The 21,630-nt window shown below is 43.0% G+C and overlaps 1 protein-coding gene across 1 annotated transcript in view; it reads right to left on the bottom strand.

Annotated features, from left to right (window-relative positions):
• lrpprc (leucine rich pentatricopeptide repeat containing) overlaps positions 1-21,630 on the bottom strand; it is a 170,616-nt gene that overhangs the window by 41,330 nt on the left and 107,656 nt on the right. The window contains exons 24-25 of the mRNA XM_008115714.3: positions 11,094-11,218; positions 10,471-10,577 (exon numbers count right to left, since the gene is read on the bottom strand). Coding sequence (XP_008113921.1) covers positions 10,471-10,577; positions 11,094-11,218 — 232 coding nt within the window. The remainder of the gene's footprint in view (positions 1-10,470; positions 10,578-11,093; positions 11,219-21,630) is intronic.

Here is a 21,630-nt window from a genome sequence, read left to right as displayed (position 1 = left end):
TGAGCAGCCGGGCATTATTTCCTGGAGGATGGACTGGTTGGATCTTCTTGCGGTCCAAGGCACTCTCAGGATTTTCCTCCAGCACCAGAGTTCAAAAGCGTCTATCTTCCTTCGCTCAGCCTTCCTTATGGTCCAGCTCTCGCATCCATGGGTTACTATGGGGAATACCATTGCTTTGACTATGCGGACCTTCGTTGCCAGTGTGATGTCTCTGCTCTTCACTATTTTGTCAAGGTTGGCCATTTTTCTCCTCCCAAGAAGTAAACGTCCTCTGATTTCCTGGCTGCAGTCTGCATCTGCAGTGATCTTAGCACCTAGAAATATAAAGTCTGTCACTGCCTCCACGTTTTCTCTCTCTATTTGCCATTTATCAATAGGTGTAGTTGCCATGATCTTGGTTTTCTTGACGTTTAACTGCAACCCAGCTTTTGCACTTTCTTCTTTCACCTTGGTGAGAAGGCTCCTCAGCTCCTCCTCGCTTTCGGCCATCAGAGTGGTATCATCTGCATACCTAAGGTTGTTAATGTTTCTTCCAGCAATTTTAACTCCGGCCTTGGATTCCTCAAGCCCCGCATGACGTGTTCTGCGTACAAGTTGAATAGGGAGGGTGAAAGTATGCAGTCCTGCCGCACTCCTTTCCCAATCTTGAACCAGTCTGTTGTTCCGTGATCTGTTCTTACTGTGGCTACTTGGTCTTTATACAGATTTCTCAGGAGACAGACAAGGTGACTTGGTATCCCCATACCACCAAGAACATGCCATAGTTTATTATGATCCACACAGTTGAAGGCTTTAGAATAGTCAATAAAGCAGAAGTAGATGTTTTTCTGAAACTCTCTGGCTTTCTCCATTATCCAGCGGATATTGGCAATTTGGTCTCTCGTTCCTCTGCCTTTTCTGAACCCAGCTTGGACATCTGGCAACTCTCACTTCATGTATTGCTGGAGTCTGCCTTGCAGGATCTTGAGCATTACCTTATTGGCATGGGAAATAAGGGCCACTGTACGGAAGTTTGAACATTCTTTAGCGTTTCCCTTTTTTGGTATGGGGATATAAATTGATTTTTTCCAATCTGATGGCCAATCTTGTGTTTTCCATATTTGCTGGCATATGGCATGCATCACCTTGACAGCATCACCTATTTTAAACAGCTCAGCTGGGATCCTGTCAGGTCCCTGCCATCTTTGTTTTTGATCGTGCCCATTTTTGCCTGAAATTTACCTCCGATGTTTCTGATTTTCTGGAAGAGATCTCTTGTCCTTCCTATCCTATTGTCTTCTTCCACTTCCATGCATTGCTTGTTCAAAAATAGTTCCTTGTCTCTCCTGGCTAACCTCTGGAATTGTGCATTTAATTGGGCATATCTCCCCCTATTGCTGTTTCCTTTCGCCTTCCTTCTTTCCTGGGCTACTTCCAGTGTCTCAACAGACAACCATCTTGCCTTCTTGGTTTTCTTTTTCTTTGGGATGTACTTTGTTGCTGCCTCCTGAATAATGTTGTGGACTTCTGTCCATACTTCTTCTGGGACTCTATTTATTAAATCTAGTCCCTGAAATCTATTCTTCACCTCCACTGCATATTCAATGGGAATATTTGTGAGATCATATCTAATTGGTCTGTGTATTTTCTCCATTATCTTTAGTCTGATTCTAAATTTTGTAATAAGAAATTCGTGATCTGAACTACAGTCAGCTCCAGGACTGGATGGATGTCCGCCACCTTTGGCTGCAAAGGGTGTAATCAATCTGATTTCGGTGTTGACCATCTGGTGAAATCCATGTGTAAAGCCGTCTTTTAGGTTGTTGGAAGAGAGTGTTTTTATGCACATTGAGTTTTCCTGGCAAAATTCTATCAGCCTACGTCCTGCTTCATTTTGTTGTCCCAGACCATGCTTGCCTGTGATCCTGGTTATCATTTGACTGCCCACCTTAGAATTCCAATCTCCTGTAATGAGAATAATGTCTCTTTTTGGTGTGTTATCCACTAAGTGCTGCAGATCCTCGTAGAACTTATCTAATTCTGCTTCTTCAGCAGCTGTGGTTGGGGCATATGTTTGGATCACAGTGATGTTAAATGGCTTGCCTTTAACTCAAATTGAGATCATTCTATCGTTTTTTGGGTTGTATCCAATCACTGCTTTCGCAACTTTATTATTAACTATGAAGGCTACTCCATTTCTTCGGTGTTCCTCTGGTCCGCAGTAGTAGATCTGGTGGTCATCTTTTGTGAAGTGGCTCATTCCAATCCATTTCAGTTCACTGACTCCCAGAATGTCTATCTTTAATCTCGACATCTCACCAATAACCACATCCAGTTTGCCCTGGCTCATAGATCTTACATTCCAGGTTCCTATAGTGTGTTGATCTCTAGAACATCGGATTCGTCCTTCACCTCCAGCACCGTCTGCCGTTATCATTCCTTTCAGCTTTGAGCTAACTGCGTCATCACATCTGGGGCTACTTGGACTAGTACTCTGCTCCTCCCCAGTAGCATTTTGACCATCTTCCGACCTGGGGGTCCTATCTTCCGATGGTATACTGACATTTCTCTGGTTGTACTGATCCATATAGTTTTCATGGCAAGAATACTGGGGTGGGTTGCCATGACCTTCCCCAGGGATCGGGCTTGGTCTGACCTCTCTGCCATGACCTTCCCGTCTTGGGTGGCCCTGCACGGTATAGCTCATGGCTTCATCGAGGCACTCAAGCCCCAGCACCACGTCAAGGTAACGATCTAAGCTGGGGACTACTACACTGTTAAAAAATCCAACTGTGCTCCAATCAATATGATAGTAAAAAAATAATTTTTAGTTGTTTGTCAACCCAAGTGATAATATTAACTTTGTCAACAACTCCACTAGAACATTCATTTACCTAAATTTCATCTTGGATATCATTATATGCTTTCCTTCCAAGTAAGATTATTTTTGAAGCAATCTATACAGTTTTTTTCTGTAGCGCAATACAAAGCTTGAAACTCTGTTCTGATTTATTCTAATGTTTAGCCACCTATTAAACTCTTGACCTCTCTCTCAAGCTACCTATTGACAATTATGTAATTAATTTCAGAGTAATAGATTGAGATCCAAGTTGCTTCATTCTATCTCTGTCTGAGTGTCTCTCAAAATGTTCAGGGGAGGAAGTTGGGTGAAACAAATAAGTATTGTATTTAAACTAACGTTTTCACTTCAAGTTCTTGATTCACAGAACAGCTGTGCACCATTTTATGCAACTCATTACAAAATTCATCTGGCAGAATGGACATTAAATGCAGGAGGTGAGAAGAAAGAAGCTGGGTGAAATTTTTAAAAAATTCCAACCATCACCACCAAATAGAAAACCAAACAAAATACAAATACTACTGAAAGCATCTTCCAATCACACCCAGGAGCCAAGATGAAAATTCTATTCCAAAAAAAGAATTATTTCAGTACCATAGTCCTCTATACACCACATGATCTCTGCACTGAAAGTCACACACAAAGCAATTTTTCCTATACATGTACTCGTAGAATCACAACTAAAGGAATAAACCAGTAAGGACTATTAAAGAAATTCTGGCTGCAAATGAACAGTTGTCTTCCATGCAAATGAAAAGCTGTCTTGGATTTCAGCCAAGGTTATGAAGATTGTGCTACTATTTAAATATTCCATGTAGTTACTAATGCCTAATTGCTTCCTCTATTACACTAAAGAGTCAATAGGGAGCAGTTTGTTTATTTATTGCAATCTAGTTACCACAACACTCTAATCTTTTTTAATATGAAGATACCCTCTTCTATTTATCCCAATATGTTTTGGAGTGTCTCTAATTAAACTCTTGTAGTTGATTCACTTCTCTATCATAGCCTTCCCTCTTATAAGACATGCTATTAATGAGAAATGGGTCAGAATTTCTAATACTGTTTCTCAAGCAATTTTACTTTATTTTGACATGACAGTTTTATGATTCTAAAAAACTTATAGTGTGCTGCAACTAGGACTGTATATGGGATATAATGCAGTCGCATTCTCCTATTCCTTTAGTGAAATTGGTAAATAAACCTTTGCCAATACTAGACTAAGAACCTCTGTCAAATCCCACCTCTTCCCAATGTTATTCCTAATTATCTGTACTTTCTTTTATTATTTATCCCATTGCTGCTTACCAGCCATTCTCTGCATATTATAATACATATATACACAGTTACAGACATCATGTTAACAACTACTCGTATAAAATCATTTGTTTCATCTCTCTTCCACACTGTAAATTTCTTCTCAGTAGGTCACATCAATAATCCTAGAAGCTAGATTTCTTTGGAACATCTATATTAAAATGAAGTCAAATCATACTTTACAAATAAAGTAACATCTTGCTACAATAGTTTTATCTCCACCACAAAATTGAGTTTCATGTTGATTTTATACAGATTCGTACAAAAAGCAATCTGGATGAAAGGGTGCTGTAATCTCTCAATCTCAAGGCCTAGAAATATTTTCATGGTTTTTACATTAGATTAAAAACATCCAAAACCAATGGTGATTCATATCTGGAAAATTGGTTGGTACTGTAATGTAAGTCACAATGTTGTGCTTAAATCAATGCATTGCTATGATTTCATTAAATATATTTCATTTTATTTTTAATCATCAGCTCAAAGTAACTTCTTTGGCAGGTTTCAGTGTCATCGCCTATTTTATATTCAAGTATTGCTTCATCAAATGCACTAGGTGAAATTTTTCACTAATAGTTTTATACTAAACAGGTGATATGTAGCATTAGTGTGATTACTACAACACCATGAGAAAGGGAAGTTAAAAAGCATGTTATAGAATTAAATGTTATGTTTTTCATAAAGAAGGCTTCCCATTAACAGTTTTTAACCACAAATAGATTATTCACATGAATGAGCTGCTATTTGTAACAATGGAATAGGCTCCACCCCCATTCCCCCAAAAACCTCAGATAGCATCTTCCTTAATTGGCATCTGTCAGATTATGTCAAACAGAAACCGTAGTGATCCAAAATAATGATGCTAATAGTTTCAGGCTATTCTCAACAAAATGAGTGCCTTTCAAAGGTGGAGACATTTGGGAGGAACTAGGTCAGATAGGGCTATTTTAAACTGTGATATTCTAATATTGAAAGTTTAAAAGCCAAAGGATGAAACTCATAATTTAGAATAAATTTCAAAAAGTACCAACACATCTTGGACCTGCAACCTATTCACGTAAAAATTAATAGGGGAAAAACATGTAGACAGAAATCGCAACTGAGTGCTTTGTCATACAAAAAAGCAAAAGTCGTATTTAATTCGGTTAAGGTAATTGTTCAAGACTAGGGTGTTTCAAAATGATGGAGCCAATTTAAAAGCAGCATATTTCATGATGACAATATGTTACAATTACACATAAAGTTACAAATGGTTTAATGAGTTATCAGGTTATCAAGTCTTACTAACCATTAAGAGTCAGCAGCAAATCTAAAAAATAATTTCACAAATGGAGAATATCTCATGAAACGTTATGCTGCAGCGTCACTATCTTGCAAGTGACTGAGACTAGGGGCTGTTTATGTTCTAGGAGAGGCATCAAACGGTAATCATTTGAAACTCTATGCCCCACCCTTTCAAGTGGTGAGAGTTTAATTTATGGGTGGTTCGTGTTGCAGAGATATTGAGATTTCAAATCGGGTTCATCTTTTTGGAATACTCTGTATTATAGATGTAAGACGATTTCTGTAAAACTTGTAAATATAAAATGGTTTGCTATAATGTGAATATTGTTTGGAATACTTGGTAGCACTATGTCTAATTTAGCCAAACCTTCATGCTTGCTAAAGCAAAGAGATTTTAATCACATGAAATCAGAATTTATCCAAACCGGCCTGTCAGAAATTATGAAAGAACTTTTAATATTCATATTTCCCCAAGTTATTTTTTAAAATTCACTTAAAAGATCTTCTAGTGCAAAGGAAAGCAGAATCAAAATAACTTTAAAGGGTTTTGTGTGGGGGGGGGGGGGGGAGAAACTCTCAGTCCTAAAGCAGTAAGGATGTAACAAATTTGAAGGAGCCCATGTTATCAGTAAAATATTATTCCTGGTGATAGCGATGGTCGGAGGAGAGCTTGGTAAACACAAAAACTACCCTGGGGCCCATTCAGTCCCCAGGCCACTTCCAACTTCCTTGCAATAGAGCAGGGACCACACAAATCACAGGATCATATTGGAAGAGTGTGTACCTGCCATACATTTCTCTCAAAACTCCAACTATCTATGCCCCTGTATGATCCAAAACACCCTCTCTATTGTAGGAATCCTCAAACTGTAACCCTTCAATTGTTTGAGCCTCCAACTCCCAGAATTCCTGACCGAATAAGCTGTCTAGGGCTTCTGGGAGTTGGAGGCTCAAACAGATGGATAGCCACAGTTTGATTATGACTGCTCTATTGGATGTTTGGATAATTTTGTCATGTTTTTACCCCTTGGCCAGCACCTGGCCTAGATGACTTAATGATGGAGCAAATCAAACGTTTGGGGCCCAAAGCTGAAAACTGGCTTTTGAAATTCTACAATCAATGCTTGGCACACAAACAGATCCCCAGAGCATGGAGGAAAACCAAGATCATTGCCATTTTAAAACCTGGTAAAGATGCCTTCAATGCCAGGAACTACCGACCAATCTCCCTCTTATGTCATCTATATAAAGTCTATGAGAGGATGCTATTAAATCGATTAGGACCTGTCATCGAACCTAAGCTTATTGCACAACAAACAGGTTTCAGTCCAGGGAAAAACTGTACAGGTCAAATTCTTCATCTGACTGAGCATATCGAGGAAGGCTATGTGAAAGGCTGCATTACGGGAACAGTTTTTGTGGACCTTACAGCAGCCTATGACACGGTGCAACATAGAAAAATGCTGCATAAAGTCTACCATATCACCTGGGACTTTGACTTTACAAAAACTGTCCAGACCCTCCTGGAAAACCGCAGCTTCTACGTGGAGTTTCAGAGCAGGAAAAGTAGATGGAGGAGGCAAAAGAATGGTTTACCCCAAGGCAGCGTTCTTGTACCGACCTTGTTTAACATCAGCCACTACCACCACTCACAAAGAGCTTTATATATGCTGATGACCTTGGCCTAACAACACAAGCAAAAGATTTTGAAACAGTTGAAAGCCAACTCACTAATGCCTTGAAAGATCTCTCCAGCTACTACAAAGGTAACCACCTGAAGCCTAACCCTGCCAAGACACAAGTGTGTGCTTTCCACTTACGTAATTGTGAAGCCAACAGGAAACTGAAACCTTAGATCGAACACTAACATATAGGAAACACTGCATGAACAGCAAGCACAAAGTAGCTGCACACAACAACATCCTGCGTAAACTGACTGGCAGTGCATGAGGTGCAGACCCACAATTAATAAGAACATCAGCCCTGGCCTTGTCTTTCTCAACTGCCGAGTACGCCTGTCCTGTCTGGCACAAGTCTGTCCATGCAAAGCAGGTGGACATGGCAATGAACAAAACATGTAGAACAATCACAGGATGCCTTAAACCTACACCTGCTGATAAACTCTATAAGCTAGCTGGCATTGCCCCCGCAATGTGCGACGGGAAGTTGCTGCTAATGGTGGAAGAAATAAGGTTGAACATTGTGAAAGCCACCCACTGCATGACTATCAGCCTCCTCCCAGTAGACTCAAGTCAAGGAGGAGCTTCATGAGAACCACCACCAGCAACAGCAAGGGTGTCCCTCTGGGCAGCTAAACTAGGCAATCCCAACTGGATGGCCCCCCATGAGGGTCTGCCTCCAGGGGCAAACCAAGAATGGGCAACTTGGAAGTCCCTAAATAGACTGAGAAGCGGAATGGGCAGATCAAAAGACAACCTGGCAAGATGGCACTACCTGGAGGAATCCTCCACCTTGTGTGACTGTGGAGCAGAACAAACAACTCCTCATATGTATGCTTGCCCATAATGCCCTGCCTCATGCACGGAGGAGGAGTTGTTCATAGCTACAGACAGTGCGATTGCTGTTGCCCACTTTTGGTCTAAAATTATTTAGCTGTTTGTGATTCCTTTATTTTATCGCTTTTAAACTTATTTATTATGCAATGCTTTTGACACGAAATAATAATAAACCCCTTGGCCATTTTAGTCCCAGGAGACCATGGGCACACTTTCCCTAATTATTCATCAAAGCAATCTCATTATGATTTATGTATTTCCAATAGACTAAGTATTTTGAATCAACACATTCCACATCTTACAATTAAATTATATTTTTAAAGGAAGAACACCAAATTCTTTAAGCTAGAAATTTAGGGCCAATTACTTGGGAGGACCAACTTCACCCAATATCAGCCTGCCTACACTTTTGAAAGAATCCTATTTCTATGCTCTCCTGTTAAAACTGGCCTTATGTGCATGAGAAATATGACCTTTCTGCTGTGGTCTCAAACTCTGCATTAAAAGAAGATGATACTATCAATGGATACTACTAAATATGAATATAGATTATCTCCAGTCAGACACAGTACTATTCTCTAGATCAGTTCCTGAGAAATATGACCTGGAACATGTAGTTGCATTCTGTTTCTGCTGGTGGACTTTCCATTATTTTGGAAGAAGACCTTGGTCTGAAATAAGAGGCATTCAAAGAAAAAAGGATCTAACTCTCATTGGCAATCTTGATTATTCCCATGGTATCAATGGACACAACATAAAGGTTGACTAGTCAAACATCTATTGATTAGATTAGTCTACTCTAGTTTGGAAGAGGCTCAAAATATATCATTTACCATCAAAAGCCAATCTTCTGGAATTGCTACATTTATGGTGAGGTTATTTTGTACACATTTTAAAAATATTATTGCTGTGACTAGGCTAAATTTTGTTTGTGGTTAGTATTTTTTGGAACTTATACTGTTTATTATGATACTTGAAAGTATCTGGACTCATGTTGATTTTATATTGTGAATTTAAATAGGAAGCATGCAATAAAGCACATAATTTTGAATGATGGAACAAGTGAAATTAAAAAGACAGAAAGCAATTCAAACAGCAGTCTATATTAAAAAAGATCAAATGAGACTCTGTTAAGGTTAAACAAGTCTAAGAAATCCTAATCCAACCAACATAAAAAGGACAAGCAAGAATGCCAGATGTTCATTTTCTCCCCTGCTTTATAAACAAGAGGGAAAGTTTCTGCAATTGATTTTGGTTTGACAGCTGCCATCTTCTGATATTATTCAATTTAGTTTGTAAGTGAAACAAAAAGTGATATCTAGAGAGAGGAAAGAAAACTGACATCAAGTTTAGGATCTTAATAACTACACTGACATTTTCAAGGGTTTATGCATTATTAAAAGACAACAATTAAAATACTAAAAGAAAAGATTTGATTTGTTTACATCCCAGCGCAAATATGTATGATGTTAGGTAGATGCAGCAGCTTGATAGGCATGATGGCATGATGATGATACATCAAATATTTTTCCAGAACAAAGGAAAAATCATGCAGCCCACACCAATAAATATTATGGTAATTCAAAATGAAAGCATGTCACATTAAGGGACATATACTATTGGTCAAAATTAGCACTGCATCAGGAATCAAAGCAAAACTGTTGTATCATTCAGTGTCTCCTTTCTGTACATCTTATTTAAGCAATTAAGAAGTAACTTTATGATTAAATGAAGAGGAGTATTCTCCAATTTTACACTTGTTTCACCTTTTCAAAAGATAAATGCCTTTCCCTCCCATTCCCAGAAATGAAAAGCTCATTCACTAATATTGAATGGTAGGGTGAGGGTGCAAGGAGAAACTCAACCGGCTAAAGGAACATAATCACAATCTGTGAAGGCTCTAAGGCTGCCCTTTTGACTTATCAATTTCAGTAAGCAAAATTTCAATCAAGCCTAGATAAAATATACTAATCCTAAATAGACCCAAGTTTGTCACCTACCACTTTCTATAAGCTGCTTACCATAGTGGGAAAAATGCTAAATTAAATGCCAAACAGCAGCAGACAGCACTTGTTTGGCTGATTAACTTGTAGACAAGCATTACAAATAAATCTGAGCACAGTCTGCAGCAAATTAAATTCCAGTGCTTTAAAGAACAAAGAATTTGTTGGGAAAAGAGGATTAACAACTTTACACCCAGGAATGCTTGTTTAATTTAATTGTTCCACAGTGCAAGATTTAATATGCAAATACAATTTGGATATTTAATAGTGAATTTAACAACATAAGGAAACCATTTCAATATACATCTAGGCTGTCTTGCTTCTAACTCTAATTATGTACAGCGAAAAAAGCTAGCCAGGTCTCCCTGTCTCCCCACCTTCTTTCATTACTAGGATTGGATTCTATTAACATTAATCAGAACAAGACTAATTAAAGGTTAAAAACTTAAAATATATTCTAATTAATGCTCTAAATAGCTGCATGATTAGAGAACTGTAGTTATGGCCCCACCTCAATGATCTTCCTGGCTTCCTTGTATTTGCCAGTGCTCAGGAAGGCAAAGAAGAGATCATAGAGCATTGTCATTTCACCTCTCTCTTGGTTCAGGAAGTCCATAGCTATAAAAAAAATTCAAAAAAGCTGATTAGGTTTATAGTAGACAAAAATGCCACAAAGCAAACAGTAATGTCAAGGAACACTAATGCCATGTGGGAAATTTATGACCACTTAAAAGTAGTTTGCAAAATTAGACCAAGATTGTAATGTCACTTGTGCACTTCTCTCCAGGATGGACAGAACAAAATATAATTACACAACACAAAACATCTTGCCATAACATATGGCCAGATAAATTAGAAATCATAAAATTATCACACAATCATAGTTTTTCCTCCTTGTGCCTGTGACAAGGAGAAAATATATTTTTATTAACTTTTACTTCCTGCATACTTGTAATGAGGCTCATGAGAATCCTCAAACAAGTACCCACGAACGTAGTATGCCATCCTAATGTGACAGAACATTTTCCTACAATAGCCCTGAGCAAGAAATGGCAACAGTTTTGGGTAGTTTCAATTTCGTAACATTGAAACAAAGGAAAACGAAAAGTACAATATATAAGAGTAGCAACCAACCTTTCTGCAATAATTCAGTGTTTCCTTTCTCTATTAACTTGCACAAGATGTCATGAAGTCTAGGGAGTTTGTCATACTTTTTACAGCAATCAAAAACAGCTTCCAGTGCTGCTGCTAAGTCATCCCTTAAAATAAAATCCACAGTAAATTTTCAGAAGAAAGAAATATACAATCAATTCCCCAGAACTCTAACAGTAGCAATCCGAACTATACTCCAATTTGTGGCTTAAAGTTCAGCTCAAAACATGTTGGGGGCATGTACCGCATCCATCTCATTTTCTAATGCCTTCTTTGGATATCAAGATACCTTCTTTGATTTTTTTTTGAAAATATATGAACTTATGAGGAATCTAATTGAATGTATTAAACCAATTCATAATTTAAAATTTAATTTTTATGTAATTTTTTTAATCAGTGGGTATAGTCACTGAGGAGGGATTTGTTACATGCACTGAATTTTTCTACAATACATTGTGTATCAAAATAGAAAAAATAACTGCTCTAAGAAAGCATTTTATCAACATTTTGATAATGTATTCGATGCAATAAGTTGAAAGGTAGCGAGAATTCATGTTACAGGCAAAGTATAGCATCCTCAGAAAGACATCAGAATTCATACACTAGCTCTATTAGGCATGGAGACTGAAAATTAAGCGTACAATTAATCTTGGATGTCCTGTTTTATATAAACTGTATATTGTTATCTCAGGCCACAAGCACAAATCGAATATAAATCAATTGTGTTGTTTACAGCTTTGCACTGTAATTTTGAAATATACTGAAATTTTAATAGAAAAACATATTTAATCACAAATATAGAAGAAACTATGATTTCACTACAACCCATATAAAATGGTAAAAATAAGCCTAGCTTGATGGATCTCTACTTTACCCCCTTTACTATGCCCTGTTTATAGTGCATCTTCTGGCGCCCCACAGAGTCATCTGAATTATTGTCATTTGGGGTGAAGACTAAATTACAGGTTAATTTCAAAACTGCAAGTGGATGATGCAGGCTAGATTACTGTCATACAAAAGAAATACTATGGTAGCTACCACAGATGGGTATAAAGCTTTAAATAATCAGTGTTTTCTTCTGTTCTGGATGCAAGTTCAGTTAACACCCAGAAACAGCTTGAGAACAACTCCCAATAATTCTATCTAGGGTGCAATCAAATTTATACATTCAGGTTCTCTGTTTATATTCTGCTTCTGTCAGTAACTCTGAAAAGAGCAACAGTATCATTTCAGCTGCATTCTCACAGCACTAAATTGACTGTTTAGGTCAAAGCTATCAATACATGAATGAATAATTGGAATGCCAATATAACAGACACATTAATAGTATTCAAGCTCCACAGATATATTTCTCAAGACAGCCAGAGTGCATACAATTTGGAGTCTATAAAAGGTATGGGATTTTTAAAAATTAACATACAAGTAGCCATGAATAAATGTTTAAGCACCTATATATGTTTCAAAAGTAAAGTTCACTCCTTGACCTAGTGTTATAAGATCATTAGAACACTTCCAAAGCTTTTAATGGTTTCTTTCTAGAGATTGTGGAATACTCATTCTGATAAAAATTATACTGCAATCAATGTTATTTATTTATTTATTTATTACAACATTTCTATCCCACCCTTCTCACTTCCTAGGGGGGACTCAGGGCGGCTTACAACCAAGTATAAAACAACTGTATAAAAACAATTACAATTACATTCAACAATAATAATTAAAATTAATTAAGTTAAAACATCCATATAAATATACATTCAGAGGCACATTCTTAGTCACAATCCAGGTATGTCACTTTATCAAGAGTTCATTGTAATTGATGCTGCATCTATTGCTCAAAAGCCTGGTCCCATAGCCAAGTTTTCAGTTTTTTGCAAAAAGACAAGAGAGGTGGAGCCTGCCTGATCTCATTAGGGAGGGTATTCCATAGACAGGGGGCCACCACTTAAAAGGCCCTCTCGTCCCCAACCGCCACACTTGCGAGTCTCATGGGATCGAGAGCAGGGCCTCCCCCGAAGATCTTAAACTATGAGGTGGGTCATAGTGGGAGATACGTTCGGACAAGTAAGCTGGACCGGAACCGTTTAGCGCTTTATAGGCTAAAGTCAGCACTTGAATTGTGCTCGGTAGCCAATCGGCAACCAGTGGAGCTGACGTAACAGAGGAGTGGTGTGCTACCTGTACACCACTCTGGTTAGCAGAGTGGACTACTTGGAGCTTCTAAACAGTCTTCAAAGGCAGCCCCACGTATAGTGTGTTGCAGAAATCTATTTGGGATGTTTTATGAAGCTAATCAACTGTATTCAAAGCAGAAAACTCTAAGAATACAATCAAATCACCCTGAACACACTAACCTTCCTCTGATATTGGAAGCTCAAAAGGACTAGGCCTGGTTAATACTTGGACAGGAGACCATCGGGGATTTCTAGGCAAGAACCCTGCTAGCTGAAGCTGACAATATTGGGCTCAATAGGGTAATGAAATTTCGGCCTAGGACAAAACAACAAAACTACACATCCCAGAAACACTAAACTTGGCAGCACAACCCCTCATCCATGCCTCATACAACAAAAATAAAAGAAAAATAAAATCCTAATTAGAGGGAGAGGAATAATTGTTTTTATCCAACTGCTGCCAGTTAGAAGGCTAAGCTCCGCCCACTTGCTCTCCTAGCAACCTACTCAGCCCAGGGGACAGGCATCGTTAGGCCTCACTTAGGCCTCTTCCCCATTGCCTATAAAATACAGATTAGCAGATTTGAACTGGATTATATGGCAGTGTAGACTCAAGGCCCTTCCACAAAGCTATGTAACCCATTTAGAACAGGGGTCCCCAAACTTTTTAAACTGGGGGCCAGTTCACGGTCCCTCAGACCCTTGGAGGGCCGGACTTTAGTTGAAAAAAAAGACTATAAACAAATTCCTATGCACACTGCACATCTCTTATTTTGATGTAAAAAACAAAAAAAATGGGAACAAATACAGCCTCAATGTTAATAATAATTATAATCATAATAAAAATAATAAAGGGGGTTGGAAGAGACCCCTTGGGTCATTTAGTCCTACCCCCTTCTGCCTTTGTGCACCAAAAGCACAAGCAAAGCACCCCTGACAGATGGCCACTCAGCCTCAATGTAAATAATAATAATAATAATAATAATAATAATAATAATAATAATACTAAAGAAAGAGGGTTGGAAGAGACCCCTTGGGCCATTTAGTCCCACCCTCTTCTGCCTTTGTGCACCAAAAGCACAAGCAAAGCACCCCTGACAGATGGCTACCCAGCCTCAATGTTAACAACAACAACAACAACAGCAACAACAACAACAACAATAAAGAGGGTTGGAAGAGACCCCTTGGGCCATTTAGTCCAACCTCTTCTGCCGTTGTGCACCAAAAGCACAAGCAAAGCACCCCTGGCAGATGGTCACCCAGACTCAATGTTGTTAACAATAATAAGAATCATCATCATCATCATCCATCACACAGTCCTAAACACTTGAGAAGTTTTCAACTTGTGATTTTGTGATACAAAATCCAGCATATATATCTTGTTTGCTGTGTTATACTGTGTCTTTGTGTCAACAACAACAACAACAACAACAATAAAGAGGGTTGGAAGAGTCCCCTTGGGCCATTTAGTCCAACCCCCTTCTGCCTTTGTGCACCAAAAGCACTAGCAAAGCACCCCTTAATAATTAATTATTAATTAAATAATAATTAAAATACCATTCTAAACAAGCAAAGCTTTTGAAGGCGTGCACCAGGCGAGGGAGGAGGTGGGAAAGGTGAGCGCCTTTCCCTGCTCCCTTGCACCATCCTCAACGGAGGAGGAGGGAGCCGTTGCCGCCTCATCGGGGGCTGGATAAATGGCTTTGATGGGCCGCATGTGGCCCCCGGGCCTTAGTTTGGGGACCCCTGATTTAGAATCTTATATTATCTGCTTTGAACTGGATTATCTTGATTCCACACTGCCATATAATCCACTTCAGTGTGCACTTTATCCCGCTGTGTAGAAGGGGCCTCATATAATCCAGTTCTAAGCAGATAATAAAAGATTATAAATATACAGTAGAGTCTCACTCATCTAACATAAACAGGCCGGCAGAATGTTGGGTAAGTGAATATGTTGGATAATAAGAAGGGATTCAGGAAAAGCTGATTAAACATCAAATTAGGTAATCATTATACAAATTAAGCACCAAAACATCATGTTATACAACAAATTTGACAGAAAAAATAGTTCCATGCACAGTAATGCTATGTAGTAATTACTGTATTTACAAATTTACCACCAAAATATCACAATGAATTTAAAACACTGACTACAAAAACATTGACTACTAAAAGGTAGACTGCATTGGATAATCCTGAACACTGGATAAGCGAATGTTGGATAAGGACAGGTTGCTCACCTGTAACCATGTTTCTTCGAGTGTACTCTGTGAATTCACACTAATGGAGAGGCTGCGCCTGCGCAGGTCCCAACGGAAACTCTTCCCAAGCTGAAGTTCAAATTTTGGCGGTAGCCACGCCCCTCCGTCCCCGGAGGGCATATAAGGCAGCCCTCGGCGTCTCCTCCCCAGTTCCTACGCCGCTAAGGCAACGAGAAAGGAAGAGGGTTTGCCAGAGGGGAAGGAAGGGCGGGCTTGTGTGAATTCACAGAGTACACTCGAAGAAACATGGTTACAGGTGAGCAACCTGTCCTTTTTCTTCGTGTACTCTGTGAATGCACACTAATGGAGACTAGCAAGCTTAGGTCTTGGAGGCGGGCTAAGCAAACCCTGACAACGAGAAAACTGTCCAAACATATGTTTATTAACATCAGAACATGGTCCGAGGACCCAAAAAAGTATTGCATCAACACACGCCAGACACCGAGAGCAGCCCGGTAAGGCATGATATAACCCTTTAAGAGCACATGTGCAAGTAGGAACATCATTTCCCAAAAGGGGGGAAAGGCATTTGTAAATAAGGCACAAATTGTCAAAAGAGCAGTGCAAACATGTAACGGACAGGAGAAACAATAAGAAAAAAGGGGTTGCATGAGAATAAACACCCGCAGAGAAGTCGTAAATGCATAAAGTTAAGACAAGCATGAAGATAAAACTGCCCTAGCAAAGGCTGAATCCTTCAGAGTTCTTTGGTCTACCCTATAGTGGGACACAAATGTAAGGGGGTTGGACCAGATCGCTGCCCTGCAGATGGAGTCCAGGGGAATGCCCCTCAGGAAGGCAGTCGACGTGGAGAGGCCTCTCGTCGAACGCGGGCGAACCGACGGAGGGGGTGGGCGTTTGGCCAGTTCATAGGCCAGTTCAATGGCCTGAGCAATCCAATGGGACAGTCTTTGTGAAGAGATAGGATTCCCCAGCTTATCTGGAGCATGGGCCACGAAAAGTTTAGGGGTCTTTCGAATGTCCTTAGTACGGTCCCGGTAGAAGAGAAGTGCTCTACGAACATCAAGGAGGTGCAGTCTCCGCTCAAGGGGAGACGAGGGATCTGGAAAGAAGGCAGGAAGGACAATGTCCTGGTTAAGGTGAAAGGCCGAGACCACCTTGGGAAGGAAGGTGATGTCCGGACGGAGAACGGCGCGGTCGTGATGAAAACGGAGGTAAGGTTCATCAACCCGAAGGGCGGTCAGCTCCGAAGGCCTGCGCGCTGAAGTTATGGCCACCAGGAAGGCAACTTTCCAAGACAGGAGACGAAGGTCGGTCGAAGCCAATGGTTCGAAAGGGGAAGCAGTGAGCTGGGAAAGGACGAGCTCGAGGCTCCAACCCGGAGTAGGAGGCTGAGACGGCGGGCAGATGTTATTATAGCCTTTCAAGAAGGTTTTGACGAGGTGATCGGAGAACAGCGATGGTCTACCATGTTGTTGAAAACACCAGGATAGAGCGGCCAGGTAAGATTTCATAGAGGCAAGAGAAAGCTTTTGATCTGCCAGAGACATAAGGAAGTCCAGCACAATCGGTATCGAGGTTGGGAAAACAGTAATTTTTCGAGAGCGAAGAAAGGAACGAAAGCGAGAAATTTTATAAGTGTAGGCCTTGGTTGTAGCCGGCTTGTGAGCTGCGCGGAGGACCTCCTGTAGGTTCTGCGGGAGGGAAGTCAGGCGAGAATCCTCCAAGCAGTGAGATGTAGAGAGGAGAGATCCGGGTGCAGGATCTGGCCGTTCTCCCTGGACAAGAGATGAGGTAGAAGGGGCAGAGTGAAGAAGGTCGCTTTGGAGAGGCGAAGAAGAGCCGGGAACCAAGATTGACGGGGCCAGGCTGGAGCTATCAGGATCGCCGACATCGGTACCGACCGGAGTTTTTGTAGGACCCTCGGTATGAGAGGAAAAGGCGGAAAGAGATAGATCGGTTCCGCCGACCAGTCCAGAAGGAAGGCGTCTCCCAGGCAGCCCGGAGAGGAGGATGGGGGAAGTCTCGCACCGTACCGAGGCAGTTGAGCGTTCTGAGGAGAGGCGAAAAGGTCTAGAGTGGGAAAACCCCATTTGAGAAAAAGAGAAAGAAGAGTCTCGGGGTCGAGCATCCACTCGTGGGAGGAAGTCGTCATCCTGCTGAGGGCGTCTGCCAAGTTGTTCTGGATCCCGGGAAGGTGAATCGCCGAGATTAGAATGTTGCGGGCTATGCACCAATACCACAGCTGGGAGGAGAGAAGCATCAGCTTCCTTGAGCCCGTGCCGCCCTGTTTGTTGATGTAGAAGACTGCTACTGTGTTGTCTGATTGGATGAGGACCGATCTTTGGGAGATCAGGCGGGAGAAGGCTTTCAGAGCCTCGAAGATGGCAAGGAGTTCGAGAAAGTTTATGTGATTTGCCTTCTCGGAGGGAGACCAGAGGCCTCGAACAGTGAGACCTTCCATGTGGGCTCCCCAGCCGAAATTGGAAGAGTCTGTGGTTATGGTGGTGGAGGGGGGAACCGGGTGGAACGGGAGACCCCTGCAGACGTTGGAGAGGGATTTCCACCAGAGAAGCGACCGACGAACGTGGGGCGGGACCGAGAGGAACCTCGAATTGGGGTGGCGAAACGGCTTGAAAACGTCTATGAACCACCTCTGCAGAGTCCGGAGATGGAGCCTGGCCAACGGGGTCGTGAGGACTGTGGAGGCCATGTGGCCGAGGAGAACCTGGATGGATCGAGCCCGAACCCTCCGGTGGGTCTCGCAAAAGGTGATCTGTTGTCGAAGGGCCAGAAACCTGTCTAGCGGAAGAGAGACAGTCTGAGCGATTGAGTCGAACAGAGCGCCGATGAAGCGGATTTTGTTCGACGGGGTGAGGTGAGATTTTTCGTGGTTTAGCTGGAGACCGAGAGATTTTAGAAGAGAGAGGGTGTAGTCGACGTGACGTCGGAGGAGGGCAGGGTCGGATTCGACCAGAAGCCAGTCGTCTAGATAAGGGAAGACTGTGATTCCCTGGAGCCGGAGGTGGGCCGCCACGACAGCGACGACTTTGGTAAAGACCCTTGGGGCCGTAACGAGGCCAAAGGGTAAAACGGTGAACTGGTAGGTCTGGTCGAGAACTTTGAAAGAGAGGAAGCGCCTGTGGTTCTCCCGAATCGCCACGTGGAAATAGGCGTCTCGAAGGTCTATAGATACGAAGTAGTCTCCGCGCTGCAGCATCGGGAGGATGGAGGCAATGGAGACCATCCTGAACTTGGTTGGACGTATGAAGGCATTGAGCATGCGTAAGTCCAAAATTGGGCGGAGGCCCCCACCCCTCTTCGGGACCGTAAAGTACCTGGAGAAGTAGCCTTGAGGGTCCTGTACCGATGGAGAAGGCCGAATAGCCCCTTTGGCGAGAAGGGCGTCGACCTCTGCGAGAATTTCTTGAGAAGGGTTGGAGAGAAGGACCTGACCCGTGGGCGGGAGTTCCTCGAACTCTAAGGCATAGCCTTCTTGGACAATTTTGAGAACCCAGGCATCTGAAGTAATAGATTTCCACCGGTGAAAGAAGGGAGCCAGGCGATCTAGAAAGAGACCAGGAGGTTGATTTGGAGAAGAGGAGAGGAGCTGAGGAATGAGAGCTGCATCGGTACCGTAAAAAGAGTCTTTGGGAAAAGAGATGGCGTCAGGAACGCCGGGGAGGTTGACCAGCGGTGGGGGTGGCCCGGCCGCGTTGTCTTTGTGGTTGGGCAGCCCGACGGGGCTGTTGACGGTTATTGTTGTTCGATACCGAGGGACGCCTGAAGGATTGATGGCGGTAAGAAGGAGGCGGGAAGCGTCGAAAGCGTTGAGGAAACCACTTGGTGCGGTGAGCTTGGGGTTGATCACCGCATTTAGTGGCCAGCACTTTAAAGTCATGGTTGGTTTTAAGCTTGTCGTCGGTGCCAGAGTTAAAGAGGCCCATGGCGTCGAAGGGGAGGTCCTCGATGACCTGCCTCGAGGAGGAAGACAAACCAGACGACCTCAGCCAGGCGTGGCGACGAATGGCGATGGCGTGGGCAATCATCTTGCCGGCCGTGTCTCCCGTATGCTTAGCCATCTGGATTTGATGATGTGCTAATGAATCGGCCTCTTGTTGGAGGGTGGACATAACCGACCGGTCTTCATCGGACAACTTCGAGAAGAAGGGTTGAGCTTTTTCCCAAAGGATCTGCTGGTAGGCCCCCATACAGGCCCCATAGTTCGCCATCCTACAAAGCAGAAGGGCTCCGGAGTAGAGCTTCCTACCGACCGCGTCGAACCTCTTGCCTTCCCTGTCTGCAGGGGTGGTGTATTCACGACCGGAGGACTGAGAGGCTTTAACAACCATGGAATTTGGGTCGGGATGGTGCTTAAGCCACTCTAAAGTATCGTCGTCCGTACGATACCAGGACTCGATTCTCTTCGAGGTAGGAGGGATCGAGGAAGGAGTCTTCCACGAAGACTGGATGACATCTAGGAGATAAGGCAAAAACGGCAGGAGTGTGGCCGGAGGGGCCTGGGCTTGGACCCGTTTGAAGACCGGGTCAGTTACTGCCTTGGAAGTCTGTTTGATTTCTAGACCCAGGGCATCCGCCATTCTAACCATTTGTTCGGAGAAGGCCCGAATGTTGTCGGTAGGCGAAGGAGGGTCCACCTCATAGGCGTCATGAGGAGGAGAGAGATCAAGGCCCAAGGATACCACCGAGGCCGAGAGAGCGGAATCAGGGCGATCTATATCAATCTCATCGTCCCCAGCCCCTTGAGGGGACTGAGGGGGAGATGACAGCACAGTCTCTGGGGGCGGCAAAACCTCAAGAGCAGGAGCCATCTGCGGCCGAGTTTCTTTGGAGGCCGAGGCCTGGGCCGCTCGAGCCAGGCGAGTGGTTTGTCTACCCCGTTCCGGTGTCGAGGTCGGGGGAAAGAGCTGTTGACGGGACGAGCGCTGAGAAATAGCAGGTCGAGGAGATGGCACCCTGACCACAGTCTGAGTGGAGTGGTGGGGTGAGTCCTGCAATTCGCCATCCGAAAGTTGTTGAGGAGAAGGTTGGCGAGGTCGCTGAGCTGGAGCGATCGGAGAGGATCTTCTAGAAGAAGTCGCCGAAGAAATGACGCCCATCTTGGAGGAAGCGGAAGAGGAAGAGCGTTGGGTTGCCCTCTTCTTAGCGAGTGGTTGCTTAGATGGAACCCTCAGGGATTTACCTGGTGTGGGAGGGACCATTGCTGAGTCGGATTGGGACCGACGAGCTTCCTCGTGAGCTCTTTTAAAGGCGATCTTCATCGCAGAAGACGATGGAGGAGCCCCGAGATGGGAACGAGCCGAGGACACGGAGGCCACCGAGCTCGATGTCGAGGAAGGGCCCACTCGACCAGAACGTGTCGACACCGTAGCCGTGGTGAGAGTGCACGGTGGTTTGGCGGTCTTAGACGACCTGGAGGCTCTGGACGCCCTAGACGAGGCCGAGGGAGCTTTAGCTGTTGAAGCCGACATCAGTGCCGGATTAAGCGGCGGCTTCGTGCCCGAAGTCGACGGAGCGGGTTCAGGTGCAAGCGATTTTTCGTAGAGCGCCGCTCTAAGCCTCGCGGCTCTATTTTTTCTAGCCTGGGCCGTTAGGGCCAGGCAAAAACGGCAGGTACTGACGACATGTGCCTCCCCGAGGCAGTAAAGGCACTTGGCGTGGCCGTCGGAATCAGGAATTTTAGCGGCACACTGAGTGCAGCGCTTGAAGCGAGTCGTAGACATGAGAATCCGAAGTGAACCTTGCGGCGGAAAAAAAGGAACTGGGGAGGAGACGCCGAGGGCTGCCTTATATGCCCTCCGGGGACGGAGGGGCGTGGCTACCGCCAAAATTTGAACTTCAGCTTGGGAAGAGTTTCCGTTGGGACCTGCGCAGGCGCAGCCTCTCCATTAGTGTGCATTCACAGAGTACACGAAGAAAAAGTGAGATTTTACTCTACAGGGGAAAACCTTTACCCTTTACCTTAACTACCACCAATTCCTCAATACTTTATTTCCCATACCACCATACTTCGCCACAGCAACGCGTGGCCGGGCACAGCTAGTAGTATAAAAAAACTAAACGAAATTTGAACTATCACACTTCCAAAACTTTCTTCAT

This window comes from Anolis carolinensis, chromosome 1 (genome assembly GCF_035594765.1).
Source record: "Anolis carolinensis isolate JA03-04 chromosome 1, rAnoCar3.1.pri, whole genome shotgun sequence".
Taxonomy (NCBI): domain Eukaryota; kingdom Metazoa; phylum Chordata; class Lepidosauria; order Squamata; family Dactyloidae; genus Anolis; species Anolis carolinensis.
This window is presented reverse-complemented; position numbering and strand designations above follow the sequence as displayed.